Source organism: Choloepus didactylus, chromosome 2 (genome assembly GCF_015220235.1).
Source record: "Choloepus didactylus isolate mChoDid1 chromosome 2, mChoDid1.pri, whole genome shotgun sequence".
Classification (NCBI taxonomy): Eukaryota; Metazoa; Chordata; class Mammalia; order Pilosa; family Megalonychidae; genus Choloepus; species Choloepus didactylus.
The window spans coordinates 33,692,577-33,715,435 of record NC_051308.1 but is presented as its reverse complement, the minus strand read 5'-3'; the positions used below and the strand labels follow the sequence as shown (position 1 = coordinate 33,715,435).

Below are 22,859 nucleotides of genomic sequence, written 5' to 3'. Positions count from 1 at the left end.
CATAAGAAAATCAATCAATGTATTACAACACATTAACAAGTCAAAAGGGAAAAATCAATTGATCATCTCAATAGATGCTGAAAAAGCATTTGACAAAATCCAACATCCCTTTTTGATAAAAACACTTCAAAAGGTAGGAATTGAAGGAAACTTCCTCAACATGATAAAGAGCATATATGAAAAACCCACAGCCAGCATAGTACTCAATGATGAGAGACTGAAAGCCTTCCCTCTAAGATCAGGAACAAGACAAGGATGCCCGCTGTCACCACTGTTATTCAACATTGTGCTGGAAGTGCTAGCCAGGGCAATCCGGCAAGACAAAGAAATAAAAGGCATCCAAATTGGAAAAGAAGAAGTAAAACTGTCATTGTTTGCAGATGATATGATCTTATATCTAGAAAACCCTGAGAAATCGACGATACAGCTACTAGAGCTAATAAACAAATTTAGCAAAGTAGCGGGATACAAGATTAATGCACATAAGTCAGTAATGTTTCTATATGCTAGAAATGAACAAACTGAAGAGACACTCAAGAAAAAGATACCATTTTCAATAGCAACTAAAAAAATCAAGTACCTAGGAATCAACTTAACCAAAGATGTAAAAGACCTATACAAAGAAAACTACATAACTCTACTAAAAGAAATAGAAGCGGACCTTAAAAGATGGAAAAATATTCCACGTTCATGGATAGGAAGGCTAAATGTCATTAAGATGTCAATTCTACCCAAACTCATCTACAGATTCAATGCAATCCCAATCAAAATTCCAACAACCTACTTTGCAGACTTGGAAAAGCTAGTTATAAAATTTATTTGGAAAGGGAAGATGCCTCGAATTGCCAAAGACACTCTAAAAAAGAAAAACGAAGTGGGAGGACTTACACTCCCTGACTTTGAAGCTTATTATAAAGCCACAGTTGCCAAAACAGCATGGTACTGGCACAAAGATAGACATATACATCAATGGAATCGAATTGAGATCTATGGCCGACTGATCTTTGATAAGGCTCCCAAAGTCACCGAACTGAGTCATAATGGTCTTTTCAACAAATGGGGCTGGGAGAGTTGGATATCCATATCCAAAAGAATGAAAGAGGACCCCTACCTCACACCCTACACAAAAATTAACTCAAAATGGATGAAAGATCTCAATATAAAAGAAAGTACCATAAAACTCCTAGAAGATAATGTAGGAAAACATCTTCAAGACCTTGTATTAGGCGGCCACTTCCTAGACTTTACACCCAAAGCACAAGCAACAAAAGAGAAAATAGATAAATGGGAACTCCTCAAGCTTAGAAGTTTCTGCACCTCAAAGGAATTTCTCAAAAAGGTAAAGAGGCAGCCAACTCAATGGGAAAAAATTTTTGGAAACCATGTATCTGACAAAAGACTGATATCTTGCATATACAAAGAAATCCTACAACTCAATGACAATAGTACAGACGGCCCAATTATAAAATGGGCAAAAGATATGAAAAGACAGTTCTGTGAAGAGGAAATACAAATGGCCAAGAAACACATGAAAAAATGTTCAGCTTCACTAGCTATTAGAGAGATGCAAATTAAGACCACAATGAGATACCATCTAACACCGGTTAGAATGGCTGCCATTAAACAAACAGGAAACTACAAATGCTGGAGGGGATGTGGAGAAATTGGAAGTCTCATTCATTGTTGGTGGGACTGTATAATGGTTCAGCCATTCTGGAAGTCAGTCTGGCAGTTCCTTAGAAAACTAGATATAGAGTTACCATTCGATCCAGCGATTGCACTTCTCGGTATATACCCGGAAGGTCGGAAAGCAGTGACACGAACAGATATCTGCACGCCAATGTTCATAGCAGCATTATTCACAATTGCCAAGAGATGGAAGCAACCCAAATGTCCTTCAACAGATGAGTGGATAAATAAAATGTGGTATATACACACGATGGAATACTACGCGGCAGTAAGAAGGAACGATCTCGTGAAACATATGACAACATGGATGACCCTTGAAGACATAATGCTGAGCGAAATAAGCCAGGCACAAAAAGAGAAATATTATATGCTACCACTAATGTGAACTTTGAAAAATGTAAAACAAATGGTTTATAATGTAGAATGTAGGGGAACTAGCAATAGAGAGCAATTAAGGAAGGGGGAACAATAATCCAAGAAGAACAGATAAGCTATTTAACGTTCTGGGGATGCCCAGGAATGACTATGGTCTGTTAATTTCTGATGGATATAGCAGGAACAAGTTCACAGAAATGTTGCTATATTATGTAACTTTCTTGGGGTAAAGTAGGAACATGTTGGAAGTTAAGTAGTTATCTTAGGTTAGTTGTCTTTTTCTTACTCCCTTGTTATGGTCTCTTTGAAATGTTCTTTTATTGTATGTTTGTTTTCTTTTTAACTTTTTTTTCATACAGTTGATTTAAAAAAGAAGGGAAAGTTAAAAAAAAAAAAAAGAAAAACAAGGAAAAAAAAAGATGTAGTGCCCCTTTGAGGAGCCTGTGGAGAATGCAGGGGTATTCGCCTACCCCACCTCCATGGTTGCTAACATGACCACAGACATAGGGGACTGGTGGTTTGATGGGTTGAGCCCTCTACCATAAGTTTTACCCTTGGGAAGACAGTTGCTGCAAAGGAGAGGCTAGGCCTCCCTATGGTTGTGCCTAAGAGCCTCCTCCCGAATGCCTCTTTGTTGCTCAGATGTGGCCCTCTCTCTCTGGCTAAGCCAACTTGAAAGGTGAAATCACTGCCCTCCACCCTACGTGGGATCAGACACCCAGGGGAGTGAATCTCCCTGGCAACGTGGAGTATGACTCCCGGGGAGGAATGTAGACCTGGCATCGTGGGACGGAGAACATCTTCTTGACCAAAAGGGGGATGTGAAAGGAAATGAAATAAGCTTCAGTGGCAGAGAGATTCCAAAACGAGCCGAGAGGTCACTCTGGTGGGCACTCTTACGCACACTTTAGACAACCCTTTTTAGGTTCTAAAGAATTGGGGTAGCTGGTGGTGGATACCTGAAACTATCAAACTACAACCCAGAACCCATGAATCTCGAAGACAGTTGTATAAAAATGTAGCTTATGAGGGGTGTCAGTGGGTTTGGGAAAGACATAAGGACCACACTCCACTTTGTCTAGTTTATGGATGGATGAGTAGAAAAATAGGGGAAGGAAACAAACAGACAAAGGTACCCAGTGTTCTTTTTTACTTCAATTGCTCTTTTTCACTCTAATTATTATTCTTGTTATTTTTGTGTGTGTGCTAATGAAGGTGTCAGGGATTGATTTAGGTGATGAATGTACCACTATGTAATGGTACTGTAAACAATCGAAAGTACGATTTGTTTTGTATGACTGCGTGGTATGTGAATATATCTCAATAAAATGAAGATAAAAAAAAAAAAGAAAAAAGAAAACAACAGTTGCTGGACATTTAAGTGTCAGCCCTACACACCCTTTTCCAAAAAAGAAAATGGAATCTACCACACAGTAATGGATACATTATGTGTGCAAGAGTGGTGTGGAGTATAGTGAGGCTGAAGAAAGGACGAAAGGGAAGATTTCTGAGGATTTTCAGAGAAGATACCATTTCTTAGCTTCAATATGAGAACTATCTTCGTTAGCCCGCTATCTCCCCCAAACTCCTATAGGTTATAACAACATACCTGAGCCATAGCCAATGATCAAGATACAGCAATAATATCACCTATTTTTAAATGTGTCACAATGGTAGAGAGCAAGATGTTCCATAAGGTTGGATGGATGAAGTCTGGTCTTAAACTCTTTAAAATAGTTCTATATGGACCTTGTCCCAATCAGCATGGCAGAGTGAGATGCTTCAGGGCTCCCTCCTGCCACAGAAATTTTGAACAACCAGTAAGAACTGACAGAAACATCTTTCTCAGAGATCCAGAAAACCGAGTGAGCACCAAATCAAGAAAAAGGCTACTTAAAATTGGTAGGCAGAAGGAAAGCTAGAAGATAAAAAGTGGGACTGTATAACTTAGTGAAACCTATAGTGGACGATGACAGTGGTTAACTGTACAAGTGTAAGAAAGTTCTTACATGAACTAGAGCAAACATATGACACTATTACAAGATAGGGTGGTATATGGGAAAAAATACAATTAATGAAAACTACGGTCTATAGTTAACAGTAACACTGTAATATTCTTTCATTAATTATAACAAAGGCACTATACCAAAGCTAAATGTCAATGACGGGCAAATAAGGGGCATGAGATTTTTTTTGGAGGAAATGAGAATGTTCTCATATTGACTGTAGTGATGAATGCTTAACTATGTGATTATACCAAGAGCTACTGATTGTACACTTAAGGATGGATCGTAGTGTGCTGGTCTGGGTATATTATGTCCCCCAGAAAAGCCATATTCTTTAATGCAATCTTGTGAAGGCAGAATTATTAGTCTTTTGAGTAGGGCGCAACCTGTCGATTGGATCACTTCCATGGCGGTGTGGCCTCGCCCATTCAGGGTAGGTCTTAAGTAGATCACTGGAGTCCTTTAAGAGGCTCAGGAAGAAAGACAGGAGCTGGAGCTGACAGAGATGCTTAAAAATGCTTGGAGATGAGGACAGAAGGATGTTTGCAGATGCTAAGCCAAGAATTTGCCCTGGAGAACCTAAGACAAGACCCCCAGAGACAAAAAGAGAAAGCCACTGGAATCAGAAGCTGAAAACAACGCAACCAAGGAGCAAAGGATCAGCAGATGCCAGCCATGTGCCTTCCCAGCTACAGAAGTGTTCCAAAAAAAAAGAAAAAAAAAAAAAAAGAAGTGTTCCAGACGCCATTGGCCTTACTTCACTGAAGGTACCCTCTTGTTGATGCCTTAATTTGGACATTTTCATGGCCTCTGAACTGCAAATTTGTAACCTAATAAACCTCTTTTATAAAAGGCAATCCATTTCTGGTATTTTGCATGACAGCAGTTCTTGAAAACTGGAACATATGGTGTGTGAATAAAACTGTTTTTTAAAAAAAGTAGTAGGATCTTGTGGTGCCCTGGCTGGCTCCCCGCCTGCCCCAGGTGAAACCTGCAATACCTCTGAGGTATGCCTGTATCCAGCAAAACTGTCTTTCAAAAATGAGGGAGCGATTAACACAGTCCCAGATGAACAAAAGCTGAGGTAGTCTGTCATCACTAGATCGGCCCTACAAGAGATGCTAAAGACAGTTCTGTAGGTTGAAAGGAAAGGACAACAGACAATAGACTGAAGTCACATGAAGAAATAAAGACCTCCAGTAAGGGTAATGACACGAGTAAATATAAATTCCAGTACTATTGTATTTTTGGTTTGTAACTCCACTTATTACTTCCCAGAGTATCTAAAAGGCAAATGAATAAAATGTAATGATAAATCAGTGGTTTTGGACTCACAGGTATAAACATGTGATCTGGGACAGAGAGATACAGGAACTACATATAGGAACATAGTTTGTGTATACTATTGAAGTTAAGTTGATATCAAAACAAATTAGACTACTATAGATTTAGGATGTTAAATTTAAGCCTGATGGTAGCTTCACAGAAAATATCAGAGAATATGAAAGCTCACAGAGACAGAAATTACAGTTTGCCGAGGGTGGGGGGGCAAGGAGAATGGAGAGATAAAACATAATGGGTGTCTAGTTTCTGTCTGGGGAGATGGGAAAGTTTTAGTAATGGACGGTGGTGGGAGTTCCACAATATTGTGAATGTGATTAATCCCACTGAATGATATGCCAGGGAGCAGTTAAGATGGGAAAGTTTATGTTGTTTATATGTTCTCACAATTAAAAAAAAAAAAGAAAGAGCAACTAAAGAGAAAATCACAATTAAATGCAATTTATGATCCTGGATAGGACTAGCAAGGGAAGACAAAAGGCTATAAAGGACATTAATGGGACACATGAAAAAATTAGCATATAACTATAAGCTTTATATCAGTGTTAAATTTCTTGAACTTGACAACTGCACGTAAGGTGGTTACGTAAGTGAATATTCTTGTTCTCAGGAAATGTATTAAGTGTTCAAGGAGTGTGATACATACAACCTACGCTCAAGTGTTCAGAATATCAACTAATGAATTGGATGGATGGATGAATGGATTAGATATAGAAAGAGAGAAAGAAACAAAGAGCGAGCGAGCAAATGTGGCAAATATGGGTGGATGGATGGAAGGGAGGGAGGGGGAACAGTAAATGTGGCAAAATGTTAAAATTGGCAGATCCGGGTAAAATCGGGAGGTAGGTGTATGTTGGAGTTCTCTGTATAGGGTTTGTATTATTTTTATAATTGTACTATAAGATAGTAAGTACTCTGAAATAAAATGTTAAAAAAAGGAAATAAAGAATTCTATATGGATTTCACCCCATGAAAGTATTGTTTGAAAAGAAAAATGCAGCTTTTTACATTAAAATGATTAACTCTTGACAATGCTCAAGAGAAATCTGATTATTTATCATTAAAATAAGGACTTAAAGCAATGTATACCTACTTCCAAAGACATAACAGATACACCTCATTGATCCAACATCACTACACAATGGACTATTAGCACATAAATAAATTTTCCAGTTAAAGTACCCTCATTCCATTCTTGTAAGAATCAAAATATTTCCTTTAGAAAAAAAAATTCCTTTGGATAAAAATTTTCTGAAAATGTATTAACTCATTTCCTACCTTGTTAAACAGGAACAAATTGTATCTAGTGGTCTGTCTCTTGATGACTCAGGGGTTGTAACTACAAACATAAACATTAGACTATGTCATAAAGTACTGATGGAGAAGTTTACCTTCATTTTAAATGGCCCGACTGTCATACTTTTTAAAAGTCTTGTGTCTATTTTTCGTATTTCCTGTTTTCTCCCTCACTATCAGGCTATTTTCTCTTTTAATCTATTATTTCTCATCTTGTGTGAGGTGGGAAACTAGAGAAACAACTGTTTCTAAAGTATAAGACAGATAATCTGAGAAAGAAATCTGAAGTCTGATAGCGTCTTTTTGGTTCTCTAGAATTTTAGACAAAGTTGTTGAAAATATAATCTCTAGATAAATAAGGTATTAACTATAATTCAGTTAAATTACAATCACAAAAGAGAATTCCATAAACACAAACAGCTCATTTAGCAGCTGTCCCCTCCAACTTTTGGAAATAAACCAGAAATAAACCATCTGTGAGCCAGAGCCAATGGGAATTTCTATGTAAGAACTAACACATAGAACAGGTGAAATGAAGCATAAATATTCTAGAAGCTCAAGTATATATGTCAGACCAAAAGGGTAGGGAGGAGGGGATTGTTGAGTTTATGCTGGAAGGTGCTCGAAAGCATAAAAAGACAAAAGGAATGCTATTGTGATACATGGACAGTTCCCTTTAAACGTATAGCCAAAAGGAAGCAGCACCCCTCTCCCCTCCAAAACTCATAAATACCTGCTCACATCAAAGTCTGAACAACTGCCATAAAAAGTGGGGATCCAAGGGAAGTAAGGCACCTGATCTTGAAGAGACACTCCATAAAGCAAAAGCATCAATGTTTTGGGTTGCAAAGGGATAAAGTATTCCATGTTCTCAAATTTCACCTTTTTTTTTCTTGCTCATCCTTCTCTATTTTGTGGGATGCAACATATGTTGAAAAGAGATGGCAACACCTGTTTAGGAGCTTGACAAACTCTACCATGGCATCTTCTTTAGACATGTTTCCTAGGGCTGCCCATTCTCTCCTACAAGGAAAAACAAGAAAAGTTACCTACCCTTCTTAATAGAATGAGAACTTGACTTAATTTAAACTTAAATGTGAACAATTCCAAGTTATAACTAAAATGAAGGATTTGATTCTACTATAAACAAAAGGCTCAAAGCTAAGAGCTTTTAACAAACAAGTACTGACTTACTAAATTAGGTATGCCACATACACTACAGGTACACTGTTATTAAACTACAACAGCTACTATAAGGTTTATAGTTAACTAAGCATTTAACTGCATTGCTTATAATTCCTATATTAACAAAAAGGTATCAAAGTTTTTATTTTCCTTGTATCATATTTTAGCCTTAAATGAATAAAATACTCAATGTATTCTTTTCTCATAACTCTATACATCCCAATGAGGGAATCAATTACCACGTATTTTAAAGGCTGCTTTTTATTTTTATTTTTATTTTTTTTCATTTTTTCATTTTTATTGAGATTGTTCAGATACCATAGAATTATCCAAAGATCCAAAGTGTACAATCACTTGCCCCTGGGTACCCTCATACAGCTGTGCATATTAAAGGCTGCTTTTAATATTGTTTAGGAAGAATCAAATGAAGTTGTAGTTGTCTAACGCTCATAATCAGATGAGTCAACTTCTTTCACAATAGTCAGACATAAACATCTCCAAGCCAAAAACAGATAAACATTTGAAGACACCAGAAGCTGCAAGCAAAATGTTTGTTTCCATTTTTATTCTAAGCTAATGAACCAGTTATTTACATCCTAACCTATTCACATGGTACTCTTTTTAACATTATCCTTATTCATACAACAAAACATTACCTCCTGTCATTCCCCAACACATCAAAGAATCCAACCTCAGGACAAGTATCTGGATTATATGGACCCATAAGAACCTGCTTATGCAGTGCCACAAGTTTCAGCTTTTCTTCGTAAGTTGGATGAAATGCTTTGCCATCTTTTTCTATAACAAAGAGAAACACGAAACAGTTAGCACTGGCAAAGTACATTAATTTCAGCATAATACACTAACACTGATATAAGGCATGTCACAAACTGCCTGTGGTAGATACAAACACTATAGATAGATTTTAAAATTCAATTACAAAATTATAACAGCCAGAAATCCTTTATGCTGAATTATTTACTTTTTTAAAAATGAAGCCAAGTACCAATGTTTATGTTAAAGCTACTGCATAGAAACTAATCTATCAGCTGCAGTTAGGCACACATAATGTAGTTCCACAGCTTAACACCTTTTTTACACATATTAAAAATGGCTGTGAAACAACCAAATAGTGTTTTTTTCTTTTCTTAAACAATTTTTTATTAGAGAAGTTGTGGGTTTGCAGAACAATCTTGCATAAAACACGGGATTCCCATATACCATTCTATTAGTAACACCTTGCATTAGTGTGGTACATTTGTTACAATTGATGAAAGCATGATTGTATTATTAATATATAATCTGTGGTTTAATTTAGGATTCACTTTCTGTGGTGTAATTTCATGAATTTAGAATACTTTTTTATTCTATTAGTAAGCATACAACCGAACATTTTCCCTTTTAACAACAGATATATATTTCAGTGCTGTTAATTACATCAACAATGTTGTGCTATAATCACCATGGTCCATGGATAAAACAAAGCATTTCCATCATTCTAAATAGAAACACTGTATATTTTAAGCCTTAACTCCCTATTTCCTATCCCCACCCTGTCCCCTGGTAACCTATATTCTAGATTCTGACTCTCTGAGTTTGCTTCATCAGTGGGATCATACAGTATTTGTCCTTTTGTGTCTGCCTTATTTCATTCAGCCCGGTGTCTTCAAGGTTCATCCATATTGTCACATGAATCAGAACTTCATTCCCTTTTTACAGCTGAATAATATTCCACTTTATGCATATACCTTTTATTTATCCATTCATTGTTGATGAGCATTTAAGTTGCTTCATTTTTTGTCAATTGTGAATAATGCTACTATGAACATCAGTATGTAAATATTTGTTCAAACCCCTCCTGACTTCTTTTCTTTTGGGCACATACCTAGAATGGGATTGCTGGGTCAAATGGTAATTCTATACTTCACTCTCTGAGGAACCACTAAACTGTCTTCCACAGCAGTTGCACCATTTTACATTCCTATCAGCAATGAATGAGTGTTCCTATTTCTCTACATCCTCTCCAACACTTGTAATGAGTGTAAAATGGTGTCTCGCTGTGGTTTCGACTTGCATTTCCCTAATAGCTAATGATGTTGAGCATCTTTTCATGTGGTTTTTAGCCATCTGTGTTCCTCTTTGGAGAGATGTCTATTCAAGTCTTTTGCCCACTTCTTTTTCTTTTTTTTTAATATTCATTTTATTTTTTATATCTTCATTTTATTGATATATTCACATACCACGCAGTCATACAAAAGAAATCATACATTCGATTGTTCACAGTACCATTACATAGTTGTACATTCATCACCTAAATCAATCCCTGACACCTTCATTAGCACACACACAAAAATAACAATAATAATAATTAAGGGGAAAAAGAGCAATTAAAGTAAAAAAGAACACTGGGTGCCTTTGTCTGTCTGTTTGTTTCCTTCCCCTATTTTTCTACTCATCTATCCATAAACTAGACAAAGGGGAGTGTGGTCCTTATGGCTTTCCCAATCCCACTGTCACCCCTCATAAGCTACATTTTTATACAATCGTCTTTAAGATTCATGGGTTCTGGGCTGTAGTTTGATAGTTTCAGGTATCTACCACCAGCTATCCCAATTCATTAGAACCTAAAAAGGGTTGTTTATATTGTGCGTAAGAGTGTCCACCAGAGTGACCTCTTGGCTCCTTTTGGAATCTCTCTGCCACTGAAGTTTATTTCATTTTCATTCACATCCCCCTTTTGGTCAAGAAGATGTTCTCCATCCCACGATGCCGGGTTTACATTCCTCCCCGGGAGTCATATTCCACGTTGCCAGGGAGATTCACTCCCCTGGGTGTCTGATCCCACGTAGGGGGGAGTTTTGCCCACTTCTTAATTGGGTTGTTTACCTTGTTACTTTTAAATTGTAGGATTTCTTTATATATTCTGAATATTAAATCTTTATCAGACACGTGGTTTCCAAATATCTTTTCCTATTGGGAAGGTTGTTGTTTTACTTTCATGATAAATTTCTTTAAGGCACAGAATTTTAAAATTTTGATGAGGTCCCATTTATCTATTTTTTATTTTGTTGCCTATGTTTTGGGTTTAAAGTTTAAGAAACCACTGCCTAACACAAGATCCTGAAGATGCTTTCCTATGTTTTCTTCTAGGTATTTTATAGTTCTGAATCTTACATTTAGGTACTTGATCCATTTTTAGTTGATTTCTGTATATGGTGTGAGGTAGGGGTTCATATTCATTCTTTTGCATATGGACATCTAGTTTTCCCAGCATCATTTGTTGAAGAGACTATTCTTTCCCAACGGAGTGGTCTTTGGCCATCAACGTGAGGGCTGACTTCTGAACTCTCAATTTGATTCCACCCTGTCCCTCAGTCTGTCTGTTTGTTCTTGTGCCTGTATCATGCTGTTTTGATTACTGTTGCTTTTTAAAAAGTTTTAAAATTATGAAGTGTGAGTCCTCCAACTACATTCTTCTTTTTCAAAATGGCCTTGGCTATTCGGGGTCCCTTACCTTCTACATAAATTTGATGGCTGGCTTTTCCATTTCTTCAAAGAAGGATGTTAGAATTTTGATTGCACTGCACTGAATCCATAAATCACTTTGGGTAGAATCAACATCTTAAAAATATTCAGTCTTCCAATGTATGAATGTGGAATATCCTTCCATTTATTTAGGTCTTTTTTTATTTCTTTTAGCAGTGTTTTGTAGTTTTCTGTGTAAAGTTCTTTACATCCTTGGTTAGATTTATTCCTAGATATTTGATTCTTTCAGTTGCTACTGTAAATGGAATCTATTTCTTGATTTCTTCTTCTGATTGTTTATTGCTTGTGTATAGAAAAACTACTGATTTGGGGGTGTTGGTCTTGTACCCCACCACTTTGCTGTATGCATTTATTAGCTCTAGGAGCTTTGTTGTAGATTTTTCAGAATTTTCTGTATATAGGATAGTGTCATCGGCCAATAAGGAAGGCTTTACTTCTTTGTTTCTAATTTGGATGCCTTTTATCTTTTTCTTGAAGCCAGGTTGACCCATAATGGCTTAACTACTACCAACATCCAATAGTATAAAATCGGGTGCTGGTAAAATGGGAAGTCCTTTAGGCATAGTGCTGCTTCTGTGAGAAATGGTAATATTAATTATTGATTGATTCCAATGATAACAGACTACCACATTTCATGCATTTAAAAAGAGTGGGTAGAAAGTAACATATATTGCCTACAACAAGTTAATTTCTTATCTGTACTCAGAGTGCACCAAAATAAAATCACCATGGATGACAGAAGAATATGAATCAAAGGATATGAACAGGAAATTCAGAGAAGAAAAAAAAATGGACATAGTCAATAAGTATACAAAAAGATATTCAGTCTTACTGGTCATCAGGGAAATGGAAATTAAAACCATCAGTTTCTAAGACCCCCTTTCCCATGAGACAGGTAAAAAAAAAGATAACATTAAATTTGTGAGAATGGGACAGATACTCTTGTATACTAATGTTGGTAAATTGGTACAATTATTGCGGAGGTCAATTTGACAACATATTTCAAAATTATAAATGTACATGCCCTGTGACCACTAATTCTCATTATCCACCTTGATAAGTACTCCCAAATACATAGAAGGAAGCAGATAAAAGGATATTCATTACAGCACTGTTTTCTTATTACTGGAAAGAACTTAGAAGTTCATCAGTAAGGGAGTGGGCTAAATAATGTAGTATATTCAGACTGTAGTATAAATGAAGCAATTATAGGAAATACTGTTAAGTGAAAAAAGCAAGCCGTAGATAACCACATACAATCATAGCACACAATCTATTTCATCGATTCTAAGAAGCAATCCCCTCTTCCTCCATGCCAAACATTTAACATCTCTAAAATCAGATTAGGTTTTATAGTCTACAGTTCATCTTACAGTTGTAACTGGCAAAAACTTTTCTTTCTTAATGGTACATAAAATAATAGTGAGTCTCAGATTTGATTAAATACAACATGTTAAACATACCCACACACATAGTCTACAGGTACATTTACATGACTGTAAATGCAACGAAAGAGATCTGGAAGGAGTCGTTAAAAAAAAAACAGATGGGAGTGAGAAAGTAGCGAGAGGTCTAAAATTAGGAGTGGTTATCAAAAAGAACTTATGCCATATTGGCAACATTTTTTTTCTTCTTTATGCTCACACATTGTCATCTTAACATCCTTTATCTCTTTTTGCTAACAGCAGTTTCATTGAGATATATTCACACACCATACAATCCATCTAAAGTATACAATCATTGGTTCACAGTATCATCACATAGTTATACATTCATCACCACAATTTTAGAATATTTTCATTACTCAGCAAAACAACCAAAAACATCCCATATTCCTTATCCCACATATTACTGGCCCTAAGCATTGGTATGTACATTTGTTACTGTTGATGAAAGAGTATTAAAATATTGCTGTTAACTACAGTCCATAGTTTGCATTAGGTGCATTTTTCCCATATACCACTCTATTATTAACTCCTTGTAATAGTGACATACATTTGGCCTACTTCATAAATTAATTACAGTCATCGTCCACCACAGGGTTCACTATTATCCTCTAGTTTTCCTTCTAGTGACATATACGACTCTAAACTTCCCCCTTTCAACCACAATCACACACAACTTAGCACTGTTAATTACACTCACCGTAGTGTGCTATCATCATCTCTATACATTTCCAAGCATTTAAATTCAACCTAGTTAAAAATTCTGCATATAATAAGCACCTGTTCCCCATTCTCCACCTTCATTCTATCTCCTGGTAACCTAGTCTAGATTTTAACTTTATGAGTTTTATTATAGTTACCTTAGTGAGATCACACATTTGTCCTTTTGTGTCTGACTGACTTCACTCAACATAATGTTTATCCATGTTGTTGCATGCTTCAGGATTTCATTCCTTATTACTGCTGAATAATATTCCCTTCATTTTGTTAATGTGGTGTACTATGTTCACTGATTTTCTTTTATTGAACCACCCTTGCATACCTGGGATAAATCCCACTTTAATCATGGTGTATAATTCTTTTAACGTACTGTTGAATGTTGTTGAGGATTTCTGCATCTATATTCCTAACAGAAACTGGTCTGTAATTTTGTCTTGTAGTATCTTTATCTGGCTTTGGTATTAGGATGATGTTGGCCTTAGGATGATGTTGGCCTCAAAAAATGAGTTAGGTATTGTTCCCTCCCTCTTCTGAGGGATTAAGCAGAATATGTGTTAATTTTTCTTGGACTGTTTGGGTAAAATTCCCCTGTGAAGCCATCTGGTCCTAGGCATTTCTTTCTTGTGAGGCTTTTGATTACTGATTCAATTTCTTTACTTGTTATTGGTCTGTTGAGATCTTCTGTTTCTTCTTCTGTCAGTGCAGGTACTTCATGTGTTTCTAAGAGTTTGTTCATTTCAACTAGGTTATGTAGTTTGTTGGTGTACAGCTGTTCACAGTATTCTCTTATGATCCTTTTTGTTTCTGTGTGGTTGGTAACATTGTCCCCACTTTTATTTCTGATTTTTGTTATTTGCTTTTCTCTTTTTTTCAGTTAGTCTAGCTAAAGGCTTGCCAATTTTATTATCTTTTCAAAAACCAACTTTCAGTTTTGTTGATTCTACTGTTGTTTTTCTCGATTTCATTTATTTCCACTCTAATCTTTGTTATTTCTTTCCTTCTGCTTGCTTGGGTTTAGTTTGTTCTTCTTTTTCTAAATCTTCCACCTGTGATGTTAGGTCTGATTGGAGATCTTTCTTTTCTTTTAAATGTAAGCATTCAGAGCTATAAATTTCCCTCTCAGCACTGTCTCTGCTGCATCCACTAAGTGTGGGTATGTTGTATTTTCATTCTATTCACCTCAAGATATTTCCTAATTTCCCTTGTGATTTCCTCTTTGACCCATTGGTTGCTTACCAGTACACTGTTTAATTTCCACATATTTGTGAAATTCCATTTCTCCCTCTGTTACTGATTTCTAACTTCATTCCATTGTTGTCAGAGAAGATACACTGTATGGTTTTTAATATTTCTGAATTTATTGAGGCTTGTTTTGTTTGCTAACATATGGTCTATCCCAGAGAATGATCCATGTGCACCAGAGAAGAATGTGTATTCTCCTGCTGCTGTTGAAGTGTGCTATATATGTCTGCTGGGTCTAGTTGGTTTAGAGTACTGTTCAAGTCTTCTATTTCCTTATTGATTGTGTCTAGAAGTTCTATCCACTAACAAAAGTGGTGTACTGACGTATCCTACCATTAAAGTAGTACTGTCTATTTCTCCCCTCAAATCTGTCGTATTTGCTTCGTATATTTTGGGACTTTGCCATTAGGTGGATATATATTTATAACTGTTACGTGTTCTTGTTGAATTGAATCCTTTATCAGTATACAGTGACTATCTTTGTCCCTATAACAATTTTTGAATTAAAGTCTATTTTGTTGTTGTTGTTAAAAAAAAAAGAACTTTAATGTAAGGCACTGTTGTCCCACAGTTAAAGGAAGGATAAAAGCCCACACACTGTCACCTTGCTTTAATACCTGTCAAACATGTCACCTGCCCTTCTACAGACAGGAGAATAAATGATCCCTCTCAACAAGCAATTTTAAATGGCATTTCCTCCATGATGAGACTACCTCCCAAAGCATAACTGATGATTCCTCTTTTTAAAAAAATAAAAAATATGACTATTTTGGACTAATAACAGAAAGAGTGAAAGGATAAAACAAAACGAAACGAAACAGGAAACTAAGCTATTATAGCCTAGAAAAGGTTTTCTAAGAGTTCGACAGTCCAAGGAATATTTTGTAATCTAGTAAGTCCCTATGACAAGAAAGGATAGTTACAAGTGTGTCCCTTGATTCAAATTGTACTTAATGAGAAGTTAAGAAATACATGTACAAATGGTTCAGAATCAAACTTGTTTGCCACTTGATGATTCAAAAACACTCAACTGTTTACACCTTAAAGACAGTATGACAAAAGAATGTCTTCATTTACTCACTTAATACCTGAACATTGGAACCTTAGGGATACTAGATTCATGATAAAAATAAGCCTGTGGAGGGAGGGTTTTGTGAAAGGGGTGAGACTCATGAAGGAGTTCTTGGGATGGGTAGCAATGTTTTATTTCCTAATCTGAATAGTAGTTAAACAGGTGTTTATCCTATAGTAATTTATTAAGCTCTACACTTATTTTGTGTAGCTTTCTGTATCTGTTTTGTTATATAATAAACTTATTTTTAAAATAAGAGGACACGAGGGAGGCGGGGCAAGATGGCAGACTGGTGAGCTGTAAGTTTTAGTTACTCCTCCAGGAAAGTAGGTAAAAAGCCAGGAACTGCGTGGACTGGACACCACAGAGCAATCTGACTTCGGGCATACTTCATACAACACTCATGAAAATGTCGAACTGCTGAGATCAGCGAAATCTGTAAGTTTTTGCGGCCAGGGGACCCGCACCCCTCCCTGCCAGGCTCAGTCCCGTGGGAGGAGGGGCTGCCAGCTCCGGAAAGGAGAAGGGAGAACTGCAGTGGTAGCCCTTCTCGGAAACTCATTCTACTGATTCAAACTCCAACCATAGATAGACTGAGACCAGACACCAGAGAATCTGAGAGCTGCCAGCCCAGCAGAGAGGAGACAGGCATAGAAAAAAAAAAATAACACGAAAAACTCCAAAATAAATCAGAGGATTTTTGGAGTTCTGGTGAACACAGAAAGGGGAAGGGCGGAGCTCAGGCCTTGAGGCGCATATGCAAATCCCGAAGAAAAGCTGATCTCTCTGCCCTGTGGACCTTTCCTTAATGGCCCTGGTTGCTTTGTCTATTAGCATTTCAATAACCCATTAGATCTCTGAGGAGGGCCCCTTTTTTTTTTTTTTTTTTTAATCCTTTTTTCTTTTTCTAAAACAATTACTCTAAGAAGCCCAATACAGAAAGCTTCAAAGAATTGCAATTTGGGCACGTCAAGTCAAGAGCAGAACTAAGAGAGCTCTGAGACAAAAGGCAATAATCCAGTGGCTGAGAAAATTCACTAAACACCACAACTTCCCAAGAAAAGGGGGGTGTCCGCTCACAGCCACCATCATGGTGGACAGGAAACACTCCTGCCCATCGCCAGCCCCATAGCCCAGAGCTGCCCCAGACAACCCAGTGTGACGGAAGTGCTTCAAATAACAGGCACACACCACAAAACTGGGCGTGGACATTAGCCTTCCCTGCAACCTCAGCTGACTGTCCCAGAGCTGGGAAGGTGGAGCAGTGTGAATTAACAAAGCCCCATTCAGCCATCATTTGAGCAGACTGGGAGCCTCCCTACACAGCCCACCAGCCCAGAACTGCCCTGGGGGGACGGCACTCACCTGTGACATAGCACAGTCATCCCTCAACAGAGGACCCGGGGTGCACGGCCTGGAAGAGGGGCCCACTTGCAAGTCTGAGGAGCCATACGCCAATACCAAAGACTTGTGGGTCAGTGGCAGAGACAAACTGTGGCAGGACTGAACTGAAGGATTAGACTATTGCAGCAGCTTTAAAACTCTAGGATCATCAGGGAGATTTGATTGTTAGGGCCACCCCCCCCTCCCAGACTGCCCAGAAACACGCCCCACATACAGGGCAGGCAACACCAACTACACACGCAAGCTTGGTACACCAATTGGGCCCCACAAGACTCACTCCCCCACTCACCAAAAAAAAGGCTAAGCAAGGGAGAACTGGCTTGTGGAGAACAGGTGGCTCGTGGATGCCACCTGCTGGTTAGTTAGAGAAAGTGTACTCCACGAAGCTGTAGATCTGATAAATTAGAGATAAGGACTTCAATAGGTCTACAAACCCTAAAAGAACCCTATCAAGTTCAGCAAATGCCACGAGGCCAAAAACAACAGAAAATTATAAAGCATATGAAAAAACCAGACGATATGGATAACCCAAGCCCAAGCACCCAAATCAAAACATCAGAAGAGACACAGCACCTAGAGCAGCTACTCAAAGAACTAAAGATGAACAATGAAACCATAGTACGGGAGATAAAGGAAATCAAGAAGACCCTAGAAGAGCATAAAGAAGACATTGCAAGACTAAATAAAAAAAAGGATAATCTAATGGAAATTAAAGAAACTGTTGACCAAATTAAAAAGATTCTGGACACTCATAGTACAAGACTAGAGGAAGTTGAACAACGAATCAGTGACCTGGAAGATGACAGAATGGAAAATGAAAGCATAAAAGAAAGAATGGGGAAAAAAAATTGAAAAAAATCGAAATGGACCTCAGGGATATGATAGATAATATGAAACGTCCAAATATAAGACTCATTGGTGTCCCAGAAGGGGAAGAAAAGGGTAAAGGTCTAGGAAGAGTATTCAAAGAAATTGTTGGGGAAAACTTCCCAAATCTTCTAAACAACATAAATACACAAATCATAAATGCTCAGCGAACTCCAAATAGAATAAATCCAAATAAACCCACCCCGAGACATATTCTGATCGCACTGTCAAACACGGAAGAGGAGGAGCAAGTTCTGAAAGCAGCAAGAGAAAAGCAATTCACCACATACAAAGGAAACAGCATAAGACTAAGTAGTGACTACTCAGCAGCCACCATGGAGGCGAGAAGGCAGTGGCACGATATATTTAAAATTCTGAGTGAGAAAAATTTCCAGCCAAGAATACTTTATCCAGCAAAGCTCTCCTTCAAATTTGAGGGAGAGCTTCAATTTTTCACAGACAAACAAATGCTGAGAGAATTTGCTAACAAGAGACCTGCCCTACTGGAGATACTAAAGGGAGCCCTACAGACAGACAAACAAAGACAGGACAGAGAGACTTGGAGAAAGGTTCAGTACTAAAGAGATTCGGTATGGGTACAATAAAGGATATTAATAGAGAGAGGGAAAAATATGGCAAACATAAACCAAAGGATAAGATGGCCGATTCAAGAAATGCCTTCACAGTTTTAACGTTGAATGTAAATGGATTAAACTCTCCAATTAAAAGATATAGATTCGAAGAATGGATCAAAAAAAATGAACCATCAATATGTTGCATACAAGAGACTCATCTTAGACACAGGGACACAAAGAAACTGAAAGTGAAAGGATGGAAAAAAATATTTCATGCAAGCCACAGTCAAAAGAAAGCAGGTGTAGCAATATTAATTTCAGGTAAAATAGACTTCAAATGCAGGGATGTTTTGAGAGACAAAGAAGGCCACTACATACTAATAAAAGGGGCAATTCAGCAAGAAGAAATAACAATCGTAAACGTCTATGCACCCAATCAAGGTGCCACAAAATACATGAGAGAAACACTGGAAAAACTAAAGGAAGCAATTGAGGTTTCCACAATAAATTGCGGGAGACTTCAACACATCACTCTCTCCTATAGATAGATCAAACAGACAGAAGACCAATAAGGAAATTGAAAACCTAAACAATCTGATAAATGAATTAGATTTAACAGACATATACAGGACATTACATCCCAAATCACCAGGATACACATACTTTTCTAGTGCTCATGGAACTTTCTCCAGAATAGATCATATGCTGGGACATAAAACAAGCCTCAATAAATTTAAAAAGATTGAAATTATTCAAAGCACATTCTCTGACCACAATGGAATACAATTAGAAGTCAATAACCATCAGAGACTTAGAAAATTCACAAATACCTGGAGGTTAAACAACACACTCCTAAACAATCAGTGGGTTAAAGAAGAAATAGCAAGAGAAATTGCTAAATATATAGAGACGAATGAAAATGAGAACACAACATACCAAAACCTATGGGATGCAGCAAAAGCAGTGCTAAGGGGGAAATTTATAGCACTAAACGCATATATTAAAAAGGAAGAAAGAGCCAAAATCAAAGAACTAATGGATCAACTGAAGAAGCTAGAAAATGAACAGCAAACCAATCCTAAACCAAGTACAAGAAAAGAAATAACAAGGATTAAAGCAGAAATAAATGTCATAGAGAACAAAAAAACAATAGAGGATAAATATCACCAAAAGTTGGTTCTTTGAGAAGATCAACAAGAATGACGAGCCCCTAGCTAGACTGACAAAATCAAAAAGAGAGAAGACCCATATAAACAAAATAATGAATGAAAAAGGTGACATAACTGCAGATCCTGAAGAAATTAAAAAAATTATAAGAGGATATTATGAACAACTGTATGGCAACAAACTGGATAATGTAGAAGAAATGGAAAATTTCCTGGAAACATATGAACAACCTAGACTGACCAGAGAAGAAATAGAAGACCTCAACCAACCCATCACAAGCAAAGAGATCCAATCAGTCATCAAAAATCTTCCCACAAATAAATGCCCAGGGCCAGATGGCTTCACAGGGGAATTCTACCAAACTTTCCAGAAACAACTGACACCAATCTTACTCAAACTCTTTCAAAACATTGAAGAAAATGGAACACTACCTAACTCATTTTATGAAGCTAACATCAATCTAATACCAAAACCAGGCAAAGATGCTACAAAAAAGGAAAACTACCGGCCAATCTCCCTAATGAATATAGATGCAAAAATCCTCAACAAAATACTTGCAAATCGAATCCAAAGACACATTAAAAAAATCATACACCATGACCAAGTGGGGTTCATTCCAGGCATGCAAGGATGGTTCAACATAAGAAAAACAATCAATGTATTACAACACATTAAAAACTCGAAAGGGAAAAATCAATTGATCATCTCAATAGATGCTGAAAAAGCATTGACAAAATCCAACATCCCTTTTTGATAAAAACACTTCAAAAGGTAGGAATTGAAGGAAACTTCCTCAACATGATAAAGAGCATATATGAAAAACCCACAGCCAGCATAGTACTCAATGGTGAGAGACTGAAAGCCTTCCCTCTAAGATCAGGAACAAGACAAGGATGCCCGCTGTCACCACTGTTATTCAACATTGTGCTGGAAGTGCTAGCCAGGGCAATCCGGCAAGACAAAGAAATAAAAGGCATCCAAATTGGAAAAGAAGAAGTAAAACTGTCATTGTTTGCAGATGATATGATCTTATATCTAGAAAACCCTGAGAAATCAACGATACACCTACTAGAGCTAATAAACAAATTTAACAAAGTAGCGGGATACAAGATTAATGCACATAAGTCGGTAATGTTTCTATATGCTAGAAATGAACAAACTGAAGAGACACTCAAGAAAAAGATACCATTTTCAATAGCAACTAAAAAAATCAAGTACCTAGGAATCAACTTAACCAAAGATGTAAAAGACCTATACAAAGAAAACTACATAACTCTACTAAAAGAAATACAAGGGGACCTTAAAAGATGGAAAAATATTCCACGTTCATGGATAGGAAGGCTAAATGTCATTAAGATGTCAATTCTACCCAAACTCATCTACAGATTCAATGCAATCCCAATCAAAATTCCAACAACCTACTTTGCAGACTTGGAAAAGCTAGTTATAAAATTTATTTGGAAAGGGAAGATGCCTCGAATTGCTAAAGACACTCTAAAAAAGAAAAACGAAGTGGGAAGACTTACACTCCCTGACTTTGAAGCTTATTATAAAGCCACAGTTGCCAAAACAGCATGGTACTGGCACAAAGATAGACATATAGATCAATGGAATCGAATTGAGAATTCAGAGATAGACCCTCAGATCTATGGCCGACTGATCTTTGATAATAAGGTCCCCAAAGTCACCGAACTGAGCCATAATGGTCTTTTCAACAAATGGGGCTGGGAGAGTTGGATATCCATATGCAAAAGAATGAAAGAGGACCCCTACCTCACCCCCTACACAAAAATTAACTCAAAATGGACCAAAGATCTCAATATAAAAGAAAGTACCATAAAACTCCTAGAAGATAATGTAGGAAAACATCTTCAAGACCTTGTATTAGGCGGCCACTTCCTAGACATTACACCCAAAGCACAAGCAACAAAAGAGAAAATAGATAAATGGGAACTCCTCAAGCTTAGAAGTTTCTGCACCTCAAAGGAATTTCTCAAAAAGGTAAAGAGGCAGCCAACTCAATGGGAAAAAATTTTTGGAAACCATGTATCTGACAAAAGACTGATATCTTGCATATACAAAGAAATCCTACAACTCAATTACAATAGTACAGACGGCCCAATTATAAAATGGGCAAAAGATATGAAAAGACAGTTCTCTGAAGAGGAAATACAAATGGCCACGAAACACATGAAAAAATGTTCAGCTTCACTAGCTATTAGAGAGATGCAAATTAAGACCACAATGAGATACCATCTAACACCGGTTAGAATGGCTGCCATTAAACAAACAGGAAACTACAAATGCTGGAGGGGATGTGGAGAAATTGGAACTCTTATTCATTGTTGGTGGGACTGTATAATGGTTCAGCCACTCTGGAAGTCAGTCTGGCAGTTCCTTAGAAAACTAGATATAGAGCTACCATTCGATCCAGCGATTGCACTTCTCGGTATATACCCGGAAGATCGGAAAGCAGTGACACGAACAGATATCTGCACGCCAATGTTCATAGCAGCATTATTCACAATTGCCAAGAGATGGAAACAACCCAGATGTCCTTCAACAGATGAGTGGATAAATAAAATGTGGTATATACACACGATGGAATACTACGCGGCAGTAAGAAGGAACGATCTCGTGAAACATATGACAACATGGATGAACCTTGAAGACATAATGCTGAGCGAAATAAGCCAGGCACAAAAAGAGAAATATTATATGCTACCACTAATGTGAACTTTGAAAAATGTAAAACAAATGGTTTATAATGTAGAATGTAGGCGAACTAGCAGTAGAGAGCAATTAAGGAAGGAGGAACAATAATCCAAGAACAGATAAGCTAACGTTCTGGGGATGCCCAGAAATGACTATGGTCTGTTAATTTCTGATGGATATAGTAGGAACAAGTTCACAGAAATGTTGCTATATT

General features: G+C 37.2%; 1 protein-coding gene across 1 annotated transcript in view; it reads right to left on the bottom strand.

The window, feature by feature from the left end:
* The window catches only part of ACBD3 (acyl-CoA binding domain containing 3), a 64,968-nt gene that overhangs the window by 25,634 nt on the left and 16,475 nt on the right, over positions 1 to 22,859 (bottom strand). The window contains exons 2-3 of the mRNA XM_037822784.1: positions 8,549 to 8,690; positions 7,590 to 7,730 (exon numbers count right to left, since the gene is read on the bottom strand). Coding sequence (XP_037678712.1) covers positions 7,590 to 7,730; positions 8,549 to 8,690 — 283 coding nt within the window. The remainder of the gene's footprint in view (positions 1 to 7,589; positions 7,731 to 8,548; positions 8,691 to 22,859) is intronic.